Source organism: Cynoglossus semilaevis, chromosome 5 (assembly GCF_000523025.1).
Source record: "Cynoglossus semilaevis isolate Cse_v1.0 chromosome 5, Cse_v1.0, whole genome shotgun sequence".
NCBI lineage: Eukaryota > Metazoa > Chordata > Actinopteri > Pleuronectiformes > Cynoglossidae > Cynoglossus > Cynoglossus semilaevis.
Window position 1 is genome coordinate 12,629,174 of NC_024311.1, and position 23,300 is coordinate 12,652,473.

The following is a 23,300-nucleotide window of genomic DNA, read 5'->3' on the forward strand; positions in this document are numbered from 1 at the left end:
TCCTGGTGCTCCTCATACCCTCGCTAATCATTTTCTTTTACTCACAGAGAGACAAAAATACGTGATCAGACGCTCAACATCTCATAATTGCGTCTGTATCATCAAGAATATCAGCATTTACAGTGACAGTGTGTTTTTAAGAACCCTGATGTATCTGCATAGACATTATTTTTATTTCATATTTTCAATCGTCTGTGCCTCAGTGAACACCTGCAAATGTCTCTGCTTCCATTTTATCTCATTGTTTGGAGCACGACTTTATTAGAGCAGACCTGTCAGTTTCTGAGTGTGTGTGTGTGTGTGTGTGTGTGTGTGTGTGTATGTGTATGTGTATGTGTGTTGTCTGTGCTCATCCACATCTAGGAAAGTGTGTGACAAAACCTTAAAGTAATAGCAGGGTGTGTGTGCATGCATGCGTTTGTATTTGTGTGTGCATATGTTACCATAGTGCCCTCAAGTGGTTTAGTGTGGAAAAATCTTTGTTATAAAGCCTTGATTCTTTACAAACCACAAACACACAAACTGTCATAGAGTCACACACTTTAATGACATGGTGTTATTTTTAGAGTAAGAATTCCATGGTCTCGTCACTGGCTAGCTGTTCAGTTTAGATAGCAGCTCGTGTATGTCAGTGTTTGTTTGTGTATGTGTGCGCTGATGAATGTGTGTGCTGTTGTGTTGTCATGTCTGTGTATGTGTGAACTTGTGTTCTAGTCCATCAGTGTGTTTCACTGGGATGTATCAGTGTTGATTGAAATTTGAAGTTTGTTGTCATGGAAACATGGGGATTCTCTGTAATTGTGTTGATTAAAAAATGGAAATTAATTAGAAAGTCGGGGTAAATGATCTCACAGCAGATGAGCAGCGATCATCAGAATGATTTACATCTCTCTCTGATAGTCCAATCCACTCCAGTCTTTTATTTCAATGCAACAAATCAGGGTTTTTGTTTTTTTTGGGGTTTTTTTTGGCAAAATATGATTGTTGTGGTATGAGTTTTGCCTCACATAGATGATGAAAAATCATCTATCTTAAAATAAAATCTTGAGTTGACTGCAGTTATTATCAAATATATACCGATTATACTTTAAGGATGCAGACATAGTTTTTAGCATTTTACAAAGTCTTTTTGTGACATATTTTCTACTGATTTAATCTTAATCTTAATTTTTAAATTAGTAGATGTGTGATTGTCATAAATGTTCAATGTACAGTCAATGTCCATGATGCAAATTAACAATGTGTTAACTAAAACAAAATCCTCTCCTTTTCCTATGTACCACAAAAAATGTCCAATACACAGTTTAAAATATATAACTGGTGATAATTTCATAAAATTAATCGGGTCTGACAGGAAATCTGAAAAGGCCTGAAATTAATCATGATCAAACAGTTTTTACGTCTTAATCAGAAATAGAGTAAAAAGTCTTGTAATGAAAAAAAAATAAACCCAACACAGCGGACATTGATCCAACCACAGCTCTGCAAGCCCTTCCTAAAGATTAACTAATTGTTCCTCCAGGCAATATTTGTTAACCACATGTGCATTAGAACTTTTTAGGGTAAAACGTAAAAACGACAACTGTTTATGAGTTTATGAGTTGCTACTTCACGGTTGTCCTTATAGCAAGGAGCTCATCGGTTCCATCCCCACTTGTAATTGATGGTTTTTGAATATGGAGTTTGAAAGTTGCATTGATGTTTGTAGTACTTGATGAGTGTGTGAGTGTGAATGGTTGTTTGTCTCTATATGTAGTGGACAGGTGGTCCTCAGATTGGTTCCAGTGCCGTAGTGACCATGAAATTTAGCTGCTAAAGAAGAATGTGTGAACAATGAAGAGTGTGCAGTCGAAATGACAGATGGGTTCAGAGTATGTGTGGGGCTACATGGCCAACCAGGTTTGACTTATTTTTTGTTTGCTATAGTGATAAAAAGGTTGACGGATGAGGTCATGTTGGAAGTTTCATGAACCATATTGTTTGCAGATGACATTGTAATCTGTAGTGAATGAGTTCAAGTACTTTGTTTATCCACTGAAATGGACAGAAAGGAAAAGTGAAGGTTGTAAGCAGGGTCTGATGGATGTGTAAGATTGTCAGTATGTACAGGATAAAGTGATTCACTGTGGTGGCCCTAAAGGAGTAAACAAAATTAGAAAAATGCTCTATTTTTCATTTTCCTTAGTGTTTGTGACTGTGACAATGGCACAAAAAAACAGTATTCTCTCTCTTTGACTTTCTTCAGTCTCTCTCTTCAGTTCTTTTACTTCTTTTACCACTTTCACTGACTTGTACTTGTTCTTGATCTTTTTCTCTCAGTCAGTCTGAATAAACAGACTCAGCAAATTATAATCTCTTCTCTTTTATTAGCAACAGCAAACACACAAAGAATGAGTTTACCCTCGGCGCTCTCATTGTGTGTTCCCCGTCTCTCCTCTCATCAGCTTTAATAAACCCCCTGAAATCTCATCAGCTCTGCCATCACCTCTTCCTGAACTTGTCTTTCATTTCTGCTGCATAGTTTTATTTTTTTATTTTTCTCTGCCTTGATTTAAAGTGATTGGTCGAAAAACAATATACTTGTAAATTTTTAACACATATGTTTTTGGGCAAATGTCTCTATGATAAATACTGACGTTGAATACTGAAAGGATTTCAATTATAACAGATTTAGCAGATCCTGTTAATGGTGGTCCCAGTCTTACCCTGCAGCTGTGCTATTCTAAGTGGTGATTTACCTCACGCTGATCTCCTGCATCTGCAGTACTACTTTGTTTTGAGCAGTAATGTTAAAGAGGAAGCATTTCCACCATTAGGTGGAGCTTTTTTCTCTTTGTGCAGTCACGTTATTTTGGTTAGCTTTTAGCAGTATATAGATTCAAATAATCACCAAGATAACTAGAACATTTCTTAATCTATATTTCAGAGATTCTGGGGCATCATACAGTTGTTTTTTAAAACTAAGTTAACTACCTGTCCGTTTACAGCCTCCTAATCTGATACCAACGCTTGTAAGTTACAAAAAAAAAAACACTTCAGAGATTTGACACTGACACAAACAAGTGTGAAAACCTTGCTTTATTTAAATTTCATTTCACGTATAATAGTCCCACTACTAAGTATTTTGCACATTGTTGCAGTTTTAAATATCTTTTGACTCTATTGTATCAATTTCACAGTGGGATGATTTCATTTATGTTGATTTTTTTCCCCGAGTGGACAGCACCAGTAAAACTCTGTGTGGTCTAGGTTTTTTGTTGTTGTTGATTTTGCGTATTATTTTCACTTCCTCCTGGAAGGAGTTGGGCTCTTGGCTGCCTTTCCAGCAGCTGCCCTAGAAGGGGTGGGGCTTTGAGCAGCTGGGGCGGGGCTTGGGGCAGGCTGGGTTTTAGTCTGAGGCATCTCGATGGGAAGTTTGGGAGGGATGATGGTTTTAGGAGCCATCAGTGGTTTGGCATCCGGGATTTTCTCTCCATGACGGTAGACACTCACCTGTAAGAAAGGGGAGACAAATGATGTCATTGATGACTCACCCTGAACTGATTCTAGCAAGATGTTATAGAATTGAACATTGTATGTTGAACTGTAGATTTGGATTTTGTACATCACCACAAAACATTTTTGTGTATTTTTGGTCAGAATATTTCCTAAATTTGAAAAATGCACCTTTTGCAAACTTGTTTTAAACATAATTTTAACTCTTAACCAAATCTTTACTAGGTGACCTTTGTGTCAGGACGAAGGAGGAGGTTTTCGAGCAGTCTAATTGTGAGACTCTAATCAGAAAATCCTGTATGTTCTGTAGGCTTTGCTGTATGACTGTTGTTATGCTATCTTTTCTGCCATCTACACTATTGACGCTATGTTTACAGAAGTGTAACAATTTTATATGTACTATATGTTTATATATTTTTTGTACAGCTTTTGTCTTTTACCTTTTACTGTGTACCAGACCAGGCATGGGCAAACTAAGGTCCGCCAAACTTGTCCAAATTACATAATTGGTTTGTATTGTGATTATATTTCTGCCTTTTCTTTGAATTGCCCACATTTCCCAATAGATGGCATAGAGATGGCTAAAAGCATTTTAGCCTTTATTCATGACTTTTATGTCATTTATCTTAGTTCACAAGAACTCTCCAGTTATCTGCTCCTGACCCAGCACCCCCTCCCCCCCCAATCAAATTTTAGGACCAATTATGGCTTGCGAGTCAAAAAGTTTGCCCACGCCTGTATTAGACCACCATTTGATAAAAAACAAAAAACCTTTTTATGGATTTTTTTTTTCTAAACCTCCCAAACTTTTTTTAACTAAAGCAGATTGCTGCCTCAAAAATGTATTAGTTTCCTTGTACAGTATATCGTTAGAGCTAAAGTATCAGGGAATGGGGTTGTTAGGACTTTATAAGATCATCAAATCTGCCCCCACTTGAACAAGGGTTGGTCTAAAAGGTCAGAACTGAAAGTACAGTAAATACTGTCATTCCCAGTACACAGCAGTGGTACTCACCAGTATATCCACAGACTCTCCTCCATATTTGTTCTGGATAATCATGCTGTATCTGCCAGAATCCTCCATGACTACACCTTTGATGGTCAGGCTGGCAAACCTACCCTGGTCCATGGAGACCACAAACTGAAATAGGAAATCAAAGGTTACAATGAAGAGGAGGGCAGCAGAGGGATTCCTTAGGAAGGTTTAACATTGGAAATGCCTGCAGTGTCATGAATTATTGAATGGTGTATTTTCTTCAACTGCAGCAGCTGGAGATGGACACAAGGACCAGTAATTCATTCCTGACCCCCTCAGTCCACACTTTATATATATGTATATATATGCTTCTTTAAAATAAACACTGTGTTAAAACACATCCTCATTTTGTATCATTATTTTCCAGCGCACATTCATAACTGAGTGATGTTGACAAGAATCCAGTGATTAAATTTTCCTCTAACCCACTTAATCTCTACGACTGTGAATTAGTACATTTAAATGGAGTGGCACTTGTAAAGGTCTCACTGCATCCCTGCAATTAAACTGCAGCGTGCCATTTTTTATACCAAAGAATGTCCTTTCTATTCAAACAGCTGCCAAAAGAGCTCACAGAGTACAATGGCTCAGTATGAATCTCCCAATATGTATTTCTCACACCTTTCAGCTTATCAATACGAAAAGTGATTTTTTTAAAAATTGTGACTAGCCTGTTGCTGCCACATCCTACAGCAGGTACTACCTCATTATTTAACATCATGAATAATTTAAACTAAACTGAAAGTGCTAAAACAAAGGTATCATGAATAACTAAACTGAAAGTGCTAAAACAAAGGGGTGAGGGATTGACGGAAATATCACTTTATAAATGCAGTTTTCTCTTGTTTGACTCAAAGTCTCAAATACTTGCAAATATATGCAGTCCCTGTTCAATCAATAATTGCATGTTAATTGTTAATAAAAATTGATACAGTGCTGTATAATATCGATATCAGGAAACAAAAGTTAGTGAAGAAAATATTCAAATTTGCTGGTCACGCCTCCACCCCTTTGCATTAGCTTCCGTTCCCCAACTTAGAAACCCACATCAGGTACAACTTAAAACATTTTGAAGACATTCTCATCTCCAGGAGTACATTTGTGTTTTTAGGCATTTGCATCTTATTTCTTTCATCTCCCAGCGATGGACTTGTTCCTTTAAGTTTCTTCAGCAATGTCATCAGTGTCAATTGCTGTACATTCAATTGCGTGCGGTTTTAATTGAATTAGGTAAAAATAGTGAAGCGATTAACTCTTAATCTGTCTGAAAATGTTTCCGCTGTATAAAAGCCATTATCGTGTTAATGCCGTGTTCAACTGTACAGAGACAAAAATAAACCCCAATAATATGCTGGGACTTCAAACTCCATGGAGATGAGAGTGGACGTTTCCCTGCAGTAAGGGACTTCCATTGTATCTCTATAAAAGCTGATACAAGCATTCTGTTGTAATTGTGTGAGATTAATTAGGTAATTAATCATGGACAGAGAAGGAGGGGCCGCCTTTGTGAAGAGGTTAAACCACTCAGCGTTGGAGTATGACAGGTGAAAACCAGTGAAAGGAACGATGCACGTTGGGGCAGGGGTTTTGGGGGGTGTTGATAATAAGGTGCTGCAGTGGGGTGCACAGGTCACATATACAACTTAATTATGAGCGTGCCTCAGTGGTCATTAAAAAGAGATGGATTAGAAATATTGTGATTCCTGTCGTGGTGACGGCTGTAATCACCTTCTCATCGGGTTCAACCTCCACTCCGTTCCTCATCCATGACACATGTGGTTTGGGGTCTCCACACACTGTGCAAGTTAAACTCAGGGTCTGTTTAAGCAGAACATAGATAGTTAGATGAGCATGTAAACATCTACTTATTTACACACACCTTCAAGGCTTCCAAAAATTTTAAAGACAATTTGGCGCATTTGATGTGTGCCATCTGTTAATGCCATCTAGTGGCATTAACAGAAACTGCAGCCGACTCGTAATACATGAAACTCGTAATACGACTAGTAATACATGAAACAAAAAGATTGATCTTTACCATGTCCTGTATCCGGCCCATGAGCCGTAGTTTTCCCAGGTCTGGTCTAATTACTAACTGAATGTATTATTCCAAAAGTTTAAACAGTTGGCTGTAACTTAACCACATGTTAATCTGCCTAAGCTTTGCATCAATAATAGTGACTTTTGATGTTTGGTGTTATAGTTAAAGTAAGCATAGACGACCTGTTTGAGATAAATTGAAATCAAATGCCAAATAAAAGTTTCTGTGAAAAATTAACAGTAGCCTTAACTCTCCTTAAAGGAATCGAAAACTTGGATTCAAATAAACAGTTTGGTTAGAGTAGAGATAATGGCTGACAGAAATAATTTGGAAAAAGATTAAATAAATTGTGTTCTTCCAAAACAAAGGTAAAAGAACAAAAGGTTACCTTCTTTTCCATAATGGTGACACAATCAGGCAGTCCTCCCACCACCTGACCACGATCTGAAACACATTAGTGTTCATCCTTAGAACATCTCTAACTGGGAGAACAGTTCCAAACAGTAACACTTTCCCTTATTGGTGAGACGATGTTTGCGTCAAACGTAGATTAATTTACCAGTGAACATAAAGTGAAAGAAAAATAACCACCAATATAATGTTTTTCATTTACAAAGATAAATACAGTATGAGAAACTATCATTTAAACTTCATCATGAGCCATCCAGTGATTAAAGGAACAATACAGATGGGGTTTTTTTTTTCTGACGGGGTACTAAGAATTACTTATAGGTGCATGAACTATTATTTATACCCACACATGTATGTATGTCTATATATATGACATTTTTCCAGAATTAAGAGACCAGAATTTGGATTAGGATTTTGTTAAAAAAAAGAAGAGAAATCTGAGTTCCACTTCAGAAATCAATACATTGTTACAATTGAAATAAAAGCAGCTGCTTAACTGTTTTACAGATGCAAAATCTCTCTTTTCAAACGATCAGTTTTCTTTTTAAATAATATAATGAAGATGATGAAATACTTACTCTTCTCTGCATAGGCTTCAGCCCTGAAAAAACAAACAGAAGAGTTATGTTTTTTTTGTGTGATTTTCTTCATAAACGTTATAAACCACGTAACAGTGAGATTACTGTGATAAACTGGACATCATTGTGACCAACAGGTTTGTTAACCTTAAAGCCTAACTCATACTGTGGTCCTGGAGATGTGTGTATGTGTTTGTGACAATTTTAGTGTTTTTACACCGCCTGACAAAAGACCTAATGGCGTCTCCATCTCTGGGTCAATAACTGGTCAGATGGTTTGCCACGAGGTATTCTGGCCTGGGAGCCAAACCACATTTTAGAGCAGTTTTCTGTGGGAGACTAAGAGTGGAAACGAAGATATTGCCAGGGCTGTTGGAGCAGCGACAGGGAGCAGAGGTCAGCAACACAACCAGATGGCTGGGACGGCTCTCTTCTCCTCCTGGCATGTTAAAAACGCTGTTGTCGATTCATTTTTTTTCTCTGAATCTTAATTAGAAAAGGGATTTGTGTGGTTTACACATCGTGTGCCAGGTTTAATATTTGCTGTTTCAGTCTTTTTTTTTTCTTTTTAAATTAATTTGTTAAAATTACTTTGTGGCATTTTACTTTAGAGAAAGTATTGGCCTCAAGTTTTTTTTCCAGGATCGATTTGTAGTTTGTTTTTTCTTTATCTCTAATTTGTAAATGGAGGAAAATCTTTATTTAAGATGCTCAATCAGAGGTGTTTGCAGAATAGGCAGGAAAATAAAACCCAGTGGATCAGCTTTATTTATCAAACAGCAGACAAAAAAATAGCCCTCCATTGTTTTTGCAGACCAATTCAATTCTTTTAATTTAAAGCAATTTGATACCTACAAAACTCTAGTAGGAGCAGCTGGATCTGCAGATTTAACCCTTTTCTGTTATTACACCATTTCTCATTTGGTCACAGGGGACGCTGTTTTGCGAGTGGACTTCGTTCTTGCGTTGGCTGTACGAAGGTTTGCTCAACAGCTTCTAGTCCTCAATATGAAATTTTACCACACATTTTCAAGGTACATTTACCAGGTTCTGAACTGCGATGAGTAACGTGGAACGACATCCTCCTGAACATCAGTCAAACATTCCAATTCAAGACCTGGATTCTTCTATTGTACCCCCCCAACCCCAGGGATAATGGTCTGTGTACCTTTAATTGCTTATATAATCTCTGAACGACCTGACCACAGATCATGTTTCCATTATCTTTATGTCCAAGCTGAATCACAACCTAATGTTTTTTTTTTTAACTCCCCTTCCTGAAATAGGAGCCCATCTCAACAGTGGGTGTTGGTTTCTAATGTACTCACTTGAGTTTCTGGAACTCAGCATAGGCCTTTTCATATGCTGTAATAGAAAGAAAAACATGAATAAAAACCTCTGTTTTTATCCTTCAGTACCGGTGACACAACGAAATGTCCTGCTTGTATATTATTTTATATTCATTGTATTTGTGCCACATTAAAGTAAAAAATAAACTCCCCGGCTAATTTTTCTTCATGGCTAAATTTTGAACTAACTTTGCTTTTTTATATCTGTAGATTTTGTCCATTGTGTTACAGTTCTTTGCTGAAAATACCAAGATGTGTTCACTGTTCATTTTCACGTGAACCGTAACGTTCATCAAATCAAAATCTGTTTTCTAAATTTGTGCTATAGAATTATAATTCAACTTAATAAAAATGGTAATAAATGTACATTAAACCAAATGAAAGAGTTTTTCTTGCCGTAGGAAATGGAAATGTAGACAACGTCCCTACAGGATGCCATTTTAAAAAGCAGTTTGATTTTGACAAGGCAAGATGTTGGGACGTATGGTATCAAAAAGACTTTGGACATTTTCATACTTTTTTCTTTCATTAAATATTTCTCTTCTGAAATTCAATAACATGAAATTCCGGGAACCGTAGATGCTGAAACTGACAAATTGTGTCCAGAGGCAAAAAAAGGGTTCCAATTATGTTTGTCTGTACAGAATGACAGATTTTCTGCTAAATCCCTTAAATTCAAATTCCTCTGGATTCAAACAGAGGAGTGCTGGAACACTGTGGTCACAACGTTTGCTGGCAAAATGTAGAAAGAGAAAGTAATGACTTATGGTATTGTGTAAGACTGGATGTGCTCAATATAATTAGTCTAACATAGCGGAAAGATGACTAGTTTGTTGGTTGATTTGTAGCTTTTAAAAAGTTTCTCTGCAGCAAATATTCTGTCATGTTTTATTTATTAGATTAGTCATAATAAATTTGGCAAGGTAAATGCAGAGTACAGCGTTCTTACTGACGGCGAGTGGTGTTTGAAAAGATTAAAATAAATTACAATTCCTCGAGGAATGTTAATGTCGTAGAGCGACTGACCTTCACCGCTGAGCTCAAGGCTGCGTTTGTGTGAATTTTCGGAGTTGGTGATGACCACTGAATACATCCCTTTGTCCTTCTCCTCAGGCTCAATAATCTGTGATTGAAAAGTAACCATTGAGTTATGTGGCCAACAATGATGACCTGACTGGTCAAACACAAAAAACATTCTAAAATAGTAGGTGTCTTTAGTTTTTCAAAAATATTTGGCACAAACGTTAGCTAAAACAACACAATATAGCAGGATAAGTTTGATAAAAATGCATTGCATCTTGGTTAGTAATAGACAAGTAAATTCTTAAATTTGTGTAAGTACCACTTTTGGGCCCAAAGCCAGACTTTGGACATGCTTGGCACTAAGTGAAAATCAGTGTGTAAATATACAGTATATACATATGCTTTAAGGTCACCAGTCCATCACTGGTGATACGGTAATGAAGTGGTGTGACTGCACACGGTTAAATATGCACATTTTAATTAATTTAAAAGACTATAATATGCATTATGCCTTTATTCATTAGCTCCCTCTTTAAATCCTCCCACAGCGGCCCTGGTGCCACCTCTGTGAAGACTCTCCGAGGTCTTTTAGAACCTCAGTGATGGGCAACAGTCCCACCACACAGTCATAAAATCCTCCACATTTTCTCCAGGATGCATGCATACTGTATGACACTCAGTGCTACACTTATAGGTGATGATAGTACCTCCATTGTTGCCATAGCAGGGGTTCCTCCAATCACATGCTTGTCACTGTGGCAGAGTTTACTCGCACTGTGCAGAGTGGGAGAAAGGGAGAGAGAGAGGTTAGTGTCTACTGTGTGTGTCTAGAGTAATGGAGAACCATCTCTTCATACCTTTCCTGTGCTATGTCACGCTGACTACACAAACACACATTAAAATCTCTGACGAAGCTCTGGCCTCATGTCAGATTGTGGTGAAGTTGTAATTAACATCCGGCTGTTTCTGCTCTGGAAATGTTGGCCTTGACTCACCTGCAGTTTTATCTTTACTCCTTGTTCTCTGTAGTCTCACGTAGGACCACAGAGACAGCATTGTAATCTTTGAACTACGATAAAGAAACTGCCTCTTTTTTTTAATTAAGGATGAAGGGGCAGTGGTTCTTGTCACCAAACAGATAATTTTGCTGAATTAAGTGACAGCTACAGTGGAATATTGTCCATACAGTCGGTCTGACTTTAGTAACTCCACAGCAGTCATCTTGTTTCTTACTGCAGAAGTTTACATGTCCCTGGAGACTCTATGGTCTGGTAATGAAACAGCCTTCGGCCACAAGCTCTGAGAACAAACAGTGACTCCCTACAGATGTTCTGTCCTGTCTTCTACCTGGGATGTCTAAATTATTTTTCCACTGGCCTAGATAGATCCAGGTTCATGCTCTTCCACTTTGGAGTGGAAGTTCAATAAGTTCAAATTCTTCTTTACTGCATTTTGACATACTTATTTAGATCATAAGAAATGATCTGCTCAGATAGTAAGGCAAATAAATTCAAGCTCTTCAGTTTTGGACTTATAAAGATAAAGAAACTGGAAATCATGAAACTCCTAAAAATTAGATTTAGATCACGGAGTATAGGTGAGTCAAACTGAGCAGTACTTGGTCATAAATGTATACCTGTAAGTAGCTGTAAGAGCAAAAACCTTAACCTTTTCGATTAAAACATGTCCTAAAAGTCAGAGAGCAAAAACCTTAAACAAGTGTTTCGATTAAAACATGTCCTAAAAGTCAGTTTAGAAAAAGCTTGAAGTTGGACAAATGTGGCTGGAAATTTGCTTAATAAAAGCTTTCACCTGGAGAATTTTGTTTTGAAAACAAAGTTGTTTTTCAGAAACTTAAAATAATGACTCAAATTGGTTTAAAACTGTTCTGGGATTTACCTACAAAGGCACAACACACAGACAAATATAAAGACAGACAGCAGTGGTTTTAGGTATCAATGTCTCAGAATGTAAACCTCTCTCACCCTTTAAACCAAACGATGTCCATCTCTGCAGTGTAGTACTTCATGTGGCACTGAAGCTGAATGCCTGTTGCAGTGCAGCTAATCACCAGCTCTCCTGCACTGGCGCCTGGAGGACGAGAGGAGGGAAACAAAGGGTTGAAGGGGGCACATACAAAAATCAAACTAAACTTTTCATATTTTTCTTTAGCTGGTCTATAACTCTGTCTCTGCAGAGACTCTGTGCCGGCCCGTAAAGAACAAGACAAATAAAAGTTGGCTGAGCCTTGAATTGGAAACAAATAAAATATATAGGTTTATAGGTAAATAAAAAACCTATAATATATATACACAATAACATTAGGTAAAACTATATATGTATTTATATATGGATATGTATTTGTATGTGTTTATATATATAAATATATTTGTATATGTGTGTATATATATTTTTTTTCATGTCTAGCACTTTAACCATCAGAGTTTTTGTTAACTGTGTTGTTATGGTGAGTTGTTCCACCCAAAAGTGAGCTGTATGGTCGTACACCTCTGTCTGCGCTTGCTGCAAACTACAAGAACACAAGCGCGTCATCGGCATGGTGGCATCACCATGGTTTCCCATTATCACAGTAATGAACCCTCGTCTCCTCTGCATCCATCGCTGTAGCAGTAACTGCAGTGCTGTCAAGTGACTGTCTCCTAAAATAGGTGTTGGATGCTTCTCCACGCTGTCACTGTGACAGCAAGGGATTTTTTTTTTAAGGTGATTCCACCACATGATGGCAGGATGTCCAAATGCTTCCAGTGTGACATCTGCTGGGTGTGTGTGCGTGTGTGTAAGACAGATACCTACCAGCGAGTTGGCTGATCTTATTTATGGCGTCGTCAAAAACTAGAAGAGAATCAAATGAATGTGGGGTCAAGAAAAGAGACAAAATCATGAAAGTCACAATGCTGCCCTCTTGTGGCTAAATCCAAAAAAAGTCATGTTAAAAAAAAAACAGTCATGTATTGTGACCTCTGAATTAATGTATCTCCTACTACTTCATTCTGTATTAGTATTGTAGTATGGCTGGAGACAATCCCAGCAGTCACCCAGGTATTCAGTGTCACCCCCCAAAACCAGAGTAACTGGAGGAAACACCCAAACACCGGGGGACCAGGAAAACTTCATGCAGAAAGATCGTTAGTATGAGACCTGTGATCTTCTAGATGCTCGTCCACTTTTACTTAATTTGCACATTCTCCAAAACAGTCTCTCTCATTAGGAACCAGACAAATCTTGTGGAAGTGGCAAGAGGCCAGTAGGAAAACTGGAGTACATATGTGATGTAAGAGCAGCTATTTTTGGGGCTAACTTTGGAAACTTTGGAATGTTGTATTTCTCTGGCTGAGGTAAACTCTTTGAGGAATAAATCCTATCCTGTGTGGATGAAAGTAAGGCTCAACCCAGCTTCCATTAAACACAAAAACAGGCTTACGGCAGCTCAACAGCTTAGGTCGACTCCTCACCAACTTTTGCAACAAAATTTAGGAAATATTTTTCTGAAATAACAAGATCTGTGTTTATGCAGCCGTTAGAACAACAAGGTTTGGGTTGCAGGGTGTGTTAAAAACTCATTAGTTTTCCATGTAATTCCAAAGTACATGAATTTCAATCCTGTTTTTTTCTGCTCCTTAAGCTGCTCTTCAGCTGTTTTCCTGTCACAGCTCATTAGGTTGTTATGTATTCACGCTGAGTTACAGGCCAGTTAGTGAATTACTTTACCTTTTCCAGAGATATCAATCTGGCTCATGTCTGTTCCTCTGTCATCACTGATGGTGGCCTTATAGATGCCTGCAGTCTTCAGTGAAAACTGGTGAAACAGCACAGCAAAGTCATTTCGGTACCAAAGAAAACACAAGAATCTAAACAGAGTTCAGGACTTGGCTCCTGCAGCTTTACAAATAGCATCACTGTATGCAAACAGTCAGCCGTGCCAAAGTGTAATTACCAGTTTAATTGGCAGTTTGCAGACTCCTGCTCCAAGGTCAGGCTTCACGTCAGGGATGATCTCTTTATCCTCTCTGTACCAGTGGAACTCTGACTCCTTCTTCAAATTAGCAACCTGTGATGAAAAGCATTCGACATCACATCTGTGAACAAGGTTTCACTTTCTTTTACAGGCAATTAAAAAGAAACATGTCCAACACTCCCTGCAGCACTGACAATATTTTGTGGGTTTGACTTTCTGATAACATTTTTTTTTTACCAACTGATACGGGTTTGGATTTTCAAATCCCTTATGTTGGGGTTTCAGTGAATAGCCATTAAACTGGAAGGCAGTGTTATATAGGTGACAGCTGTGGGTAATAGGGTGACGTGCAGTGTGTGTCTGTGTGTGTGAGGACTGGAAGGAAAATGTTTACAGCCCGTAATGCACATGTGTCAAACTCAGGCCCGGGGGCCAAATCTGGTCCGCAGTGTAATTATATTTGGCCCACAAGATCATATCAAATGTGTACTAGTGTGGCACTATATACTGGCAGGATTTGTAGTGTATGCGTATGTTATAGCACATACATTTTGTTTTATGTTGGTCTGTGGAAAAAAAAGATTTCCTTTTTTTATTAAAAATAAACTACAGATAAAGATATTTATTCCAAATTTAATTTCTCCTGTGTTTATAACATTAAGCTTTGGTTGTTCTAGTTTGCACAAAAACCTAAACTAAAGTTTGTTTCCATATGAAATAATTCTACAGAAGAGAAGGGAAACCAACAATTGCCGTCGTTTTTCCAATAAACATTAATTTTGCCGTAATGTTTCACTTGTTCTCATTAACTGAAGGCTATTTCAGTGGGAAAAGAAACCAATTTGTCTGCATTAAACAAAAACTGACACTGTTGTCATATTATACATATAACAATAAAACTAAAGATAACAATAATACGTTGATTTTAATCAGATTAGGACTTTTAATCATTTGACGGCCATACTCATTTTATGAGAATATCTAATTTTCCCCTAAATACACAAACTTTTGGAGTCTTGGCTGACCTGACCGTGACATTATTCTATTTTTTTTTTAGCAGTAAACATCACTTAAGCTCCTAATTGCACAGTTTCCAGTTACAAACACTGAACAATAACTGACAGACTAATTACACTTGTTTTAATGTGGACCTTATCATTAGGCTACATCCAGAGCTCAGCCTCCAGAGAACAGCTAATCACCCCGCCGCGAGTCAGCCACGCCGACCTCCGCTGTGTTTGTGGAGGGGAAATGTTCGATACTTATTGAGTTGCGCTGTGTTTACCTTGCAGACCAAAGTGACGGAGCAGTCGTCTCCAATCTGTAGTGACAGGAACTCGCTGAAGTGAGGGCCTGAAGTGGATAAAATCAGGGGAGAGAAAAGGCCAGGAGGAGCGAATTAATTAAAGACAAAGTACTTGTTGCCCGTGATCGTTAGAGACGTAACATAATAGGCTCACACCTGAGAACGTTTCTAACATTCTTAGCGCCAAATATCCTGCTTCAGATTTAAGTATATTGTTCTGTGGTGGGGTGACTTTTCTCATTAAAATATCCAAAGGTCAGACCAGGGACCAGTTGTTACGCTTTGATTTGAGATTTTATGTGCCAGCCAACCAAGCAGGATATTGGCTTTTCCAAAGGTTGTATTTTTAAAGACTATCTTAAAAACTTGAATTTCAGGCTAAGATTTTTAACCGTTGTTGTAAAACTTTGACATTTCAGAGATCATTTTGACAACCTTGGATATTTTTTTTAGCAAACTTGTAATTATCTTTAGGCTAAATTTACCTATTTCTATGCTAGGTTGAGGTTGATACATTTACTGCTATATTTTTAGGTATCGTAAATGTTTCATCTAGATGTGGATTATACACAATAAGTCAACATTCATAAATGTAACAAAAACAGTTTTTCTGTGTAAAGGCTTGAACAGGAAAGACAAATGACAGCAGAGTTTTGTGCTGAAAATCTGGGGCTTTCTGTTCTTACCCTCCTTGACACGGATGTACTCTCTCCTCTGGTAGTCGGCCTCGGCCAGTGCTGCCTTGAAAGCTGTTGGCATGAACAGACAGATATGAGATGGGAACACTGGGGACGGCTCGTGTGTTTATATACAGTAAACGTCTAAATCTCTCACTGTCTCCAATCAGAACCAGGGTGCTCTGGGCTTTGCCTCCTCCATCCCTAATCTGGCAGGTATATGTGCCTTCATTCTCCGTGGTGAAATGGTCCATGATGAATTCAATAACACCTGTGGAGATGTTGTGGCCCATCTTGTTTGGCTGCAAAACATGGACAAAGTTGCACAATAGTCATAAAATGTGGGTGAAATATTTTCATTAATCTTTAACCCCTTCCAACTGTACGTATGTCCAATTTTAAATTATATCTTACATCGGCTCCGGACAGCTCTTTGTCATTTGCAAAGAATTTGTACGTGACATTGGAAGAAATCTCCTCGGCTTGCAGCCAGAATCTCATTCTTCCTCTCTCCAAAATCTTGTAGGACAGCTCCGACTTCAGTGGGATGACTATAGGAGGGAGGAAGTGGAGGAGAGAGGGTAAATTTATAATGAGGCGAGGAGAGTAGGAGGTGTTGGTCAGGAGAAGAGAGGTGAGTAGCGGTTAGGCAGGTGATGCAAAAGATTGTAAGACTTTTTTTTTTTCGGGATCAAATAAAAAGAGAAATTTTGACCAAAAATGGAGGTCTGAAATGTTCAAAGTAACTTTGAACTGATCTAAATGACAGCACAAGTGGCAGTCACAGACAGAGAGAGAGAGACAGACAGAGAGAGAAAGAGAGAGAAAGTACGGCTGAGATTATTTGAGATTTTAAGGCTAAGTCAAGGATTCTTACTTGGATGTCTGATGTCATGGCTGAGGGCCAGCATCTTCACCAACTCTGGAGAAACAAGAAAAGAACACAAAAGTCATTCAGATATGGTCAAAAACAGCTTTTTAATAAATTAATACAGTTTGTCATGAAAATTTAATTTAAACTGCAGTTATTGTTGTGATTGTATCTGGTCAAAAGGGCTGGACTGTGGTAATTGTATCTTAATATAATTGGAAATTGTATCATAATGTTTAACCAAACTTTAACACATTAACAGCATCAAGTCAGATCAGAAGAGTGTCCCCAAAAAAGACAGTCATTTCTATTAAGTTTAAACATAGTAATAATAAGACTAATAGGTTATTAGATAAAGTGCCCGTGTCTAAAATCTGGTGCAGCAGAAATCTTTTATTACTTTTAGGCCAATTTTAAAATGTTATTTTTTCTATCTGTTCATTGTAAGGCCACATGGAGGCAGAGTGGTTTGTAGTCTTGCCTTACATTAAGAAGATCACTGGTTCAGTGTATGGACTTCCTGTTAATGCACGTTTGCTACTCAGGTTTCCTCAAACAGTCCAATAACATTAGGTCAATCGTTCGCTCTTAATTAACCCTAGGTGTGAATGTGAGTGTAAACGGTTGCCTAGTGTTAATCACTTCAGATATGAGCTTTAAATTGTCATCATTGGTATGAATCAAACAAATAACACTAACAAAGTAACAATCAAATCTCTCGTTATCTGAGTTGGGCTGAGAAAGAAACTGGAGGCCAAATAGGAAGTAATCAGTGGAACAGGACGCAGTGAATAAGAAATTAATCTTTCTAACAGGAAGATGAGGTTTTACAGCACACACTCTGCCGTGAGCGTGGAAAACTACTGTGAGCAATGTGTTCTACAAGTTTCATCAGCTGTGTTACAAAACTGTTGGTTTGATGTGCGATAGTTTTTATGAAAAAGTCTCTGCACTCATGTCCTCATTACACCCGACTGTTGGCCTCCGTTCGTCTGAATGCTCTCGTCTCACCAGATGGATTTGGACTAAGTTCTTGGATTTCAAATGTTTTACTGTTCTATACAAACACTGTCAAAAGATTCAATTTTTGAACCAACATTCCTGGATTAATTAACATCCCTAATCGTGACGTAATCCAAATGATGGGATTATTAACAAGGAACAATGTGCAAAAGTAGGGGATTCCTAGTGGACTTTGGTCATCAATGTGAAATTGTTGGATTGTTGGACAATGATTAATTTCACAAATGAATTTAATTTTTAATTTTGACTGCCCTAATGCTCATATATAGTCCATATACCACACGTAAATTTATATTTATTTTACATTTGCAACTAGTGTTGTTTACTAATACATAACACTGTCAGGAGCAGACGTACAGTTAGGAAGGGACTTCTGTCCTACAGTACCTTCAGCAGTGATGGAGTAGCTGGAGGAGATTCCAGAAGTGTTGGTGACAGCAACAGAGAAGGTTCCAAAGTCATCTTTGTCTGGGTTCTTGAAGATCAGCTTGGAACTGTAATGTAGAACAGTGAACAAAGATGTGGTAATTATTATTATTATGGTAATTGTACATTTTTCCTTCATTTAAGCCTTTCCTGGGTTTAATTTTTTTTAAACATCCAATGAAAACGTAGTTTGTTTTTTTTTTGTTTTACATACGTGTTGCTTCAGTCTTAATCTCCACTCCTTTGGAGAAATCTGTTATTTCCATATAATCCTTCTTCCAAACGAACTTGGAGCCAAAGTTCATTTGGCAAGACTCGAATGAAAAGACAATATCACCAGTCTTCTCGTCCACCACACAGGAGACCTCCTTCAGGCCTGCAGATGGCAACACACACATAAGTAGCTGCAAATAATTTTAGTAAAAACACTACTGAGATAAAACAGTTACCTTCTACAGCCTTGGTTGTCACAGAATCAGACGTCATTGAAGCCATTCCTACACCTGCAGCATTGACTGGTCTCACCCTTGCGATGTAGGTGCTGCCCACTTCCAGCCCTGTCACCTGAGGCATTCACAAATACGAAGACTTTGACCAACAATCATCAACTTTTTATTATGTAGACAATACAGAAAATTCCCCAAAATGGGACTCATTAATGAAATGTTCTTGTGAATATGTTGACAATAACAACTTAATAATAAAACAAATTATATTTCTATAACTCATGTCTGTATTTTTATTAATTTTCAGTTAATGTTTTTTGATTAGTGTGGAAAGTAACCGCTTAAAATTACCGCTAGATGTCAGTGTTTCACACAAGTCTATAGACTACTGACTGGATGAGGAAAAGGATAGTAGTTGAAGTAATCTAATGTAGGAGGAAATCATTTTGTTTCTTCATTTTTTCTCTTAATGTAATCTATATATTTTTACAAAAATTCTTGTTTAACCTCAATTGATATATTTGATGAAGTTTCACCATGTTCTGATCAATTTGGTTATAATTTGGACCACAGTCTGTAAATATTTGTCTTTTCTAAATGTGGAAAATGATTTAGTCATTGCTAAGAAAGACTCGGAGGTTTAAGATGTCCGCTCACCTTCAGGAAATGGTTAGTGGTGGTTGTTTCGTTGAATGTGACCCAGTCTGAAGTGCCTGTCTTGGCGTACTCAACGTGGTAGCCTGTGATTGGTCCAGAACCAGTGTACAGAGGCTTTTGCCATTCAACCACAAAAGAATCATCTCTGACTTCACAGAAAGTCAGGTCATAGGCTGGACCTGTGTTAGGATTGACAGAAGAGATGTCATCAGGTTTTGTTACAGTATTTAGCTATCTTTAAATAGAAAATAGTCAAATATCAAAAGAATACATATGTTTATATATTTGGTAAACCTTATAAATTGCTAACACTTTTCTGTTAGACAATGGTGTTTACTGACCGGGCTCAGGGAAGGTCCAGGCCTCACAGGTGAAGTCAGCTGAATGTTTGGATGCTGGTCCAAGACCAGCCAGGTTAGCGGCGTAAACCTGGAACTGATAGACTCCCCCCTCAGTCAGACCCCCCACCTGGCAATAATGCAGCATCATAGAGGAGTTAGTAGAAGAACTGCCAGGTATTAATAAGACAAATCCAGTCTAATGTAAAACTGTAACAATCTCATCTTTGTGGTTTGGTGGTGGTGTCAGTGTGAGGTTCCTGTACCCTGTAAAGTCTCTCAGACAGTGGAGGGATATGGACCTCCCTCCACATGGATGTCCCGCTGCGTCTCTTGTCCACATAGTACTCCTTGATCGGTGCTCCTCCAGACTGAAGAGGCTTCTTCCAGCTCAGGACCATTGAAGTACCATCACAGTTGATCAGAGCAATATTATAAGGAGCAGAGGGAGTGGCTGCAAAGGCAACATTGATTTGTAAGTAAACTAAGTTTGTTGTTACCGTCCTTATCCTGAGTCTGATTAAATATAATAAGAGCAAATAAAGCAGTACTGACTGAGGGCTGCCTTGACACTCAGAGGAGAAGACTCCTGGGACTCATCACTGAGACCAATCTCATTGATAGCCTGGACACGGAACACGTAGGATTCACCAGTGGTCAGACCACTTACCACAAACCTGAAAAAGTAGCAGATGGTTGTGTTTTTTCTAGTGTGTCTACTGTACTGACAGTGTTTCTACAATTAAATTGCTTAAAAAATTATATCAAACTATATTGTCGTGCCTATAGCATCGCAATATATCGTATTGTTGCCCCTGTAGTGAAATACGTATCGTACCTCCAGATTCTTGCCAATACTAGGTGAATACATACCTGGTCTCCTTGCGAGGTTTGTGATTGGAAGAAGTCCAGTCCTTGGAACCTTTGACACACTGGTCAATGTAATAGCCAATCAGATTGTTTGGTTCCTTCGGAGCAGCCCACTGGATGAGGACAGAGGTGTCGGTTTGCCTTGTGGCAACTACCTGTCCAGGAGCTGATGGCACACCTAGAGGACAAAAGAAAAATCTTACAACAACTGGAATTATTTATTGTGATCTGGCCTCATTTTATAACTTATAACCATTAAGCCATAACAGATAGCCTGACCTTTAATTTGCTGAGTCGTGATGGGTCGTGTCGGCTCCGACGGTGCACTGGTTCCATGGATATTAGCTGACAACACTCTAAACTTATACTCTGTGCCCTCAGCCAGGTCAAAGACAGCATAACGTGGGGATCGAACGGGAACCTGAGTGTTGACACGCTGCCAGGCCTCACTGTTAGCCAAACACTGTGAAGACAGACAGAAAAGGGTTAACAGGAAGTAAGGAGTAAGGAGTTTGTGTGAAGTCAGTTTGCTGTTGCCACTTTAAGAGCACTTTTCTCTTTCTCTTAGGCCTTTTATCACTTACTAGGACTTTTTGGACTGAGTTGTCCAACAGTGTCTTAAACTGCAGATCAGATCATTGATTCAGTTGTCAACTAAAATAATTTTATTAACTAATTTAATTTAAAAATGTTATTTTGTGGAATATAATAGGAAACTGAGGAATTAAATTAATATGAATTGCTATTAATTAATTATAAAGGCTCTTATTATTAGATTTTTCTAAAAAATAAAAAACTTTGAAATTTAAATTTTTTTTAATTTGTTAAATTGCACCAGGGATTCTTTAAGAGAGTTTGAGTTTTTTTTTTTAGGTTCTAGAACTTTGTGCGGACACTTATTTAGTTGATCTACTGTTCACTTTATGTATTATGTTAGTATTTTGGCCACATGTTTACCATTTCTTCCCTCATGTTTTCAGCAGCCCACTGAGACAACAGTCTTACATAAAACCTTATCAACACCAGAGTAACTAAATGTTAAAGTCAGTAGTCAGTGGTTTTAGCTACTGTTACCTTTTCAATGTAGTACCACATTGGAGCTTTGCCACCGTAGGCCGGAGCTTTCCAGCTGAGAACCACGTAGGTTCTGTCTATTTCTGAGACACGGATTCCGGATGGAGCTCCTGGAGGCTTCCCTTCCTCTGGGGAATACATATGTATTACTTCCTTCTGCACTTTATATCTTGGCTTTTACTAGACATCCTTTTGTAACTTGTAATTTCTGCCTCAACAACCTACCTTCAACTACATCATGGTAAGACACTACATCCAGGTTTCCTCCAAGCTTTTTGGCTGCAGGAAAACAGAAACGTACATTTGATTTAACCTGATACCAATGTGGATAAAATCTGTTGTTGGATTATAATGATGGTCATACATTTAATTGGCCACCTTATTAGGTACGCTAAATGAATTGGTATATAGTAGAGTCTTATTTGTCTTTATTTTTCCTATATCACTAATATGATAAAGTACATTTTGGAACCATTTTCTGAAATACAGTTAGTAAGACACAATTTTCTTTAGCATTCAAAAACCATATCTTGACCAAAAGACCGCTGACACTTTATTTGTCCAGAGTTTACATTGACTATACTTTAAAAACCTCCTGTTCTTATCCTCAAACTCACCATGAAGCCTCTCAAACTCAGTGGGATCCAGAGCAGCAATTGGGTCAGATATGCGGGATGGTTTGCTAATACCATGAGAGTTAACTGCTCTGACTCTGAAGTAGTAAGAGTGACTCTCAAACAGCCCGGACACTGGGTATTTACAGATCTTAATGGGATGGTCATTGCACTGCGTCCAGTTCTCTGTTCCGACCTCACATCTAGAAAAATTGAGAAAGGAAAAAAAAAAAACTGGTTAACAAAGAGGTTTCATTAGAACCAATATTTGGGCATTAACTGGAACAGACTGGTTAACAAAGAGGTTTTATTAGAACCAATATTTGGGCATTAACTGTGCAGTAATTGGGTTTAACAGCCTGTAATGTATCATTATAATTTTAGGGTTGACTTGAAATGAAAGTGCTGTTTGATAAAACCCGTGGAAACTAAGATGATGATTGCAGTGATTAATCTGACAACAGGGATATAATTCATGTTGGAAAGGAAGTGAGCTGTTACGTTTACAGGAACAATGCAGAGCAAGAGCAGCTCAGTCAGGTTTCCTGCCGCTGTGCTTGGAGTGAAATCAGTTCATATATACGTATATATGTGTAAATATATACATATATGTAAATATATATATATCTATATATAGTGTGTTTATGTGTATATATATTCTTTTTTAAATATTTTTAAACATATATATAAATACAGTATATACATGTATGTAAATGTATGTATATATTTATGGATATATATATACATACAAATATGTGATGATATGATGACTCTGTATATATGCATACAAATATGTGATGATAAGATATATATATATGCATACAAATATGTGATGATATGATGACTTACAATAATCAGTCTTCTTTATGTTGGTCAGTTTATGTATCTATGGTGCTTATGTCAGTAATTCCTACTTGTCCACAAAGTATCCCAGGATTGGACCCTCTGTGGTGGTGTTTGGTGGCTTCCATGACACAATGACATAGTCTCTATTGGCATCATGGATCCTGAGGTCCATGGGAGCACCAGGGGCATTGGGAACAGGGGGAGGACCATCTACACAGGGAATGACAGGGAGACTTGGTTTGA

General features: G+C 37.9%; 1 protein-coding gene across 1 annotated transcript in view; it reads right to left on the reverse strand.

Moving 5' to 3' along the window:
* Window positions 1-3,063: 3,063 nt before the first annotated feature.
* myom2b (myomesin 2b) overlaps window positions 3,064-23,300 on the reverse strand; it is a 28,824-nt gene continuing 8,587 nt past the window's right edge. Inside the window, exons 10-39 of the mRNA XM_008310569.3 lie at window positions 23,126-23,267; window positions 22,215-22,414; window positions 21,823-21,876; window positions 21,598-21,725; window positions 20,803-20,986; window positions 20,527-20,701; window positions 20,209-20,330; window positions 19,920-20,107; window positions 19,657-19,783; window positions 19,316-19,494; window positions 18,662-18,776; window positions 18,423-18,588; window positions 18,174-18,280; window positions 16,770-16,814; window positions 16,307-16,443; window positions 16,050-16,194; window positions 15,902-15,964; window positions 15,195-15,262; window positions 13,889-14,002; window positions 13,663-13,750; window positions 12,748-12,786; window positions 11,919-12,024; window positions 10,641-10,707; window positions 9,937-10,033; window positions 8,890-8,926; window positions 7,562-7,584; window positions 6,961-7,016; window positions 6,260-6,349; window positions 4,511-4,636; window positions 3,064-3,492 (exon numbers count right to left, since the gene is read on the reverse strand). Of these exons, the coding sequence (XP_008308791.1) occupies window positions 3,283-3,492; window positions 4,511-4,636; window positions 6,260-6,349; window positions 6,961-7,016; window positions 7,562-7,584; window positions 8,890-8,926; window positions 9,937-10,033; window positions 10,641-10,707; window positions 11,919-12,024; window positions 12,748-12,786; window positions 13,663-13,750; window positions 13,889-14,002; window positions 15,195-15,262; window positions 15,902-15,964; window positions 16,050-16,194; window positions 16,307-16,443; window positions 16,770-16,814; window positions 18,174-18,280; window positions 18,423-18,588; window positions 18,662-18,776; window positions 19,316-19,494; window positions 19,657-19,783; window positions 19,920-20,107; window positions 20,209-20,330; window positions 20,527-20,701; window positions 20,803-20,986; window positions 21,598-21,725; window positions 21,823-21,876; window positions 22,215-22,414; window positions 23,126-23,267 (3,398 nt within the window). The 3' untranslated portion in view covers window positions 3,064-3,282. The remainder of the gene's footprint in view (window positions 3,493-4,510; window positions 4,637-6,259; window positions 6,350-6,960; window positions 7,017-7,561; window positions 7,585-8,889; window positions 8,927-9,936; window positions 10,034-10,640; window positions 10,708-11,918; window positions 12,025-12,747; window positions 12,787-13,662; window positions 13,751-13,888; window positions 14,003-15,194; window positions 15,263-15,901; window positions 15,965-16,049; window positions 16,195-16,306; window positions 16,444-16,769; window positions 16,815-18,173; window positions 18,281-18,422; window positions 18,589-18,661; window positions 18,777-19,315; window positions 19,495-19,656; window positions 19,784-19,919; window positions 20,108-20,208; window positions 20,331-20,526; window positions 20,702-20,802; window positions 20,987-21,597; window positions 21,726-21,822; window positions 21,877-22,214; window positions 22,415-23,125; window positions 23,268-23,300) is intronic.